Raw genomic sequence first — 2707 nt, 5'->3', positions numbered from 1 at the left:
AGTATGATCAAGAAGGGGATTCATTTACGAAAAACACAACATATTACAATATGGAGAGAGGGGATTTCTGTCCATTAAATCCAAAAGGGAAGCGCGCACATCTCAGAGAAGTTGACCGGTGCTGAACAAACATATACATACAGAAAGGAGGTATAAGGATGTCCGCACACCGTTCTCTTAGCCTACCTTTATAAATGGTAAATGGTGCATTTATATAGCAGGCGCTTACAGTAGATTCACCCATTTACACACATTCATACACCGATGGCGGCACCAACCTGCAAATCAGGAGCAATTAGGGGTTCAGTGTCTTGCTCAAGGACACTTCGACACTAACTCTGGGGGAGCCCGGGTTCGAACTGGTAACCTTGCGGTTACCATCCAGCCACTCTATAGCCACTCACCCTTTATGTTCTTATGTCCAAACATGGAGATGAGGTGACGTATACACTGACGTGTCATTCACCAATAGGGAACAATCCCGCGGTTGAGTGAACATCAATATAAACCAACGTGATGATTCAGAATCTCCACGCCACCGATATTGTAAAATGGACTTTGATGTGATGACCAGACACACCGGCCCGGTAAACCCGGCTGTGTTCCCTCACCTCACCGTGCTCCTGCTGGCGTGTGGAATGTTCTTCACAGCCTGGTTCTTTGTCTACGAGAAGACAGGGTACAGCAGGAATATCTTCAAAGAGCTGCTGATCTCCCTGGTGGCTTCAGGCTTCATGGGCTCCGGCGTGCTGTTCCTGATGCTGTGGGTTGGCATCTACGTGTAGGCCTGTTCAGCGTTCCATTTGTGAAAAGAAAAGGGTGACATTTTACATCCAATACGTACTTTGTACGACAAATAGCTGATCTACAAGCTCACAATGCATCAACCAATTTCACTACTTAAAAAAATATTTACAATATTTTGACAAATGTGGACAAAAACAAGGGGATGGATTTCCCCTATACCCCCAGTAGAATAAGCCCATATTCCCGAACATCATGGGGGGATGGTTGCCTGTATGCTTTCTTTCGCCTCTAATCTGGTAAACCGCTACAATGATTTATTTTTTTGACCTTTTTTAATCTTTATGTATATTGCAAAAAAGCCCTGTCATCTGCCATCAAGTCCTGACCATGCACTGCTTCTCCCTTCCTCTCGGGCAGGAGGCCCCCGCCCACTCAGACCTGGATGCGTTTATTGAAGGACGGCGAGGAGAAGATCCCGAACAGGAAGAACCGGACGACGCTCGTGACGATCCCGGGCGCGTTGGGAAGCGTGATGTAGTAGTCGCCGAGCTGGAGGCCGTACAGGACCCAGGAGGTGGAGGCGAGGAACGTAGCCACCGTCAGGGGCAAGGACAGGCGCTCCAGGTTTCCGCTACGAACCATTCCCACTAGGTCGGCGAGAGGCGAAAAGTACATTCCAACGGTCATCAGACAACAGGCCAGTCCCAGCTGCTCCAGACGAGGCTCACCCGGAGGCATAACCTCCGTGAAATAAAACCACCCGCCGGCCATCACGGCCGCGGCGCATGCTATCTCAGAGTACAACGCGCGCCTCTTGCGTTGATTGCTGTAGTAGAGGTAGCAGACAATGTACAGGGCCTGCAGTGAAGCTCCGATCGTGTTCACCAGCACCAGAGCTCCGTCTCCCGTCAGCGTCCCGTAACACAACCAGCCCAGGTTGTTGAGGCAGGTGGCGAGGAACGGCAGGAACTGGACGTTGTCGGCACTCCGGGCTGCTCTCATCCTCTTCAGGTCCAACAGTCCTGTGGAGAACATCCCCATGGTGAACACGATGCACGCCCACGATAACAGCTGCAACATCTCCATATTTTAAGCTTTAGTAGATTACTGATATATGTATGAACTACACCTCCATAGAACACTGGAGCTTTATTCCATTATTCATACTGTAGTTATAAGAACTATAGAGCTCCGACGACAGATCGAGCCCAAATATGGAGTAAATCATGTATAACTTAAAAGATACATCGAATGACTGATGTATATCTTTTGCCAAATTTGGAGTTCCACCTGGCCTGGTGGAGATGTGTGTGCACCACAGGGCTCCATATTTTCCCCTTCATTACAATAATAATTGATGTATTTAGCAGATGCTGTTATCCAGAGTAACTCACAATAAACAAGGTCATTAATCACTTAAATAGAATTCAGAGAGAACAGTGTAGTGCCGCGAGAAACTGGAATACCAGGTAGACGTGAACCTAGCATCTGCCTAAACAGCATGTAATCCAAATAACGACATAAAAAAATCACACCCGTGTGAAGTGAAGGGCACTCTTATCATTATACATGATCATACTGTACATCATCTCATGAACAACTGAATCTATCTACAGTATGCGATTGGTTGGTTACATTTACGTCTACTGCACAGACATCTTACATGAGAATATGAGAAAGAGTGACCACGAGTAAGATATGCCTGCGCCCCCCCCTGCGTAGTAGCCATATCTTGGTCAGTCACTAACATCAATCGACAGAGAAGATGGCAAGAATGGGTGCAGGGAGAGTGAGTCTGCAGCTGTGAGTCGTGACTGAATTCATTCCACATTTCTGGAAGCCAGGAGGGAGTAGAGACGTGTGGAGCATTGTACAGGGTGTTTTAGGGAAGGTTTGTGCAGCATGTTACCTGATCAAGTGAGTGGGACGGGGGGGGGGGAATCAGGCCTCAATCTTATGG

The 2707-nt window shown here is 47.8% G+C and overlaps 2 protein-coding genes across 2 annotated transcripts; one reads left to right on the top strand and one right to left on the bottom strand.

Annotated features, from left to right (window-relative positions):
• Positions 1 to 551: 551 nt before the first annotated feature.
• LOC310878770 (dolichyl-diphosphooligosaccharide--protein glycosyltransferase subunit TMEM258-like) lies at positions 552 to 785 on the top strand (the record flags this gene model as incomplete). The annotated part of the gene is made up of 1 exon (XM_083793156.1): positions 552 to 785. One exon carries the CDS (start codon positions 552 to 554, stop codon positions 783 to 785), a length of 234 nt encoding a protein of 77 aa, XP_083649282.1.
• A 394-nt stretch (positions 786 to 1179) lies between these two features.
• Positions 1180 to 1833, bottom strand: LOC310878659 (sugar transporter SWEET1-like; the record flags this gene model as incomplete). The annotated part of the gene is made up of 1 exon (XM_083793028.1): positions 1180 to 1833. One exon carries the CDS (start codon positions 1831 to 1833, stop codon positions 1180 to 1182), a length of 654 nt encoding a protein of 217 aa, XP_083649154.1.
• Between the last annotated feature and the right edge of the window lie 874 nt (positions 1834 to 2707).

This window comes from Protomyctophum parallelum (genome assembly GCF_964188405.1).
Source record: "Protomyctophum parallelum genome assembly, chromosome: 21".
Classification (NCBI taxonomy): domain Eukaryota; kingdom Metazoa; phylum Chordata; class Actinopteri; order Myctophiformes; family Myctophidae; genus Protomyctophum; species Protomyctophum parallelum.
Note: the sequence above shows the minus strand (reverse complement) of the source record. Positions and strands in the feature narration are given on the sequence as shown.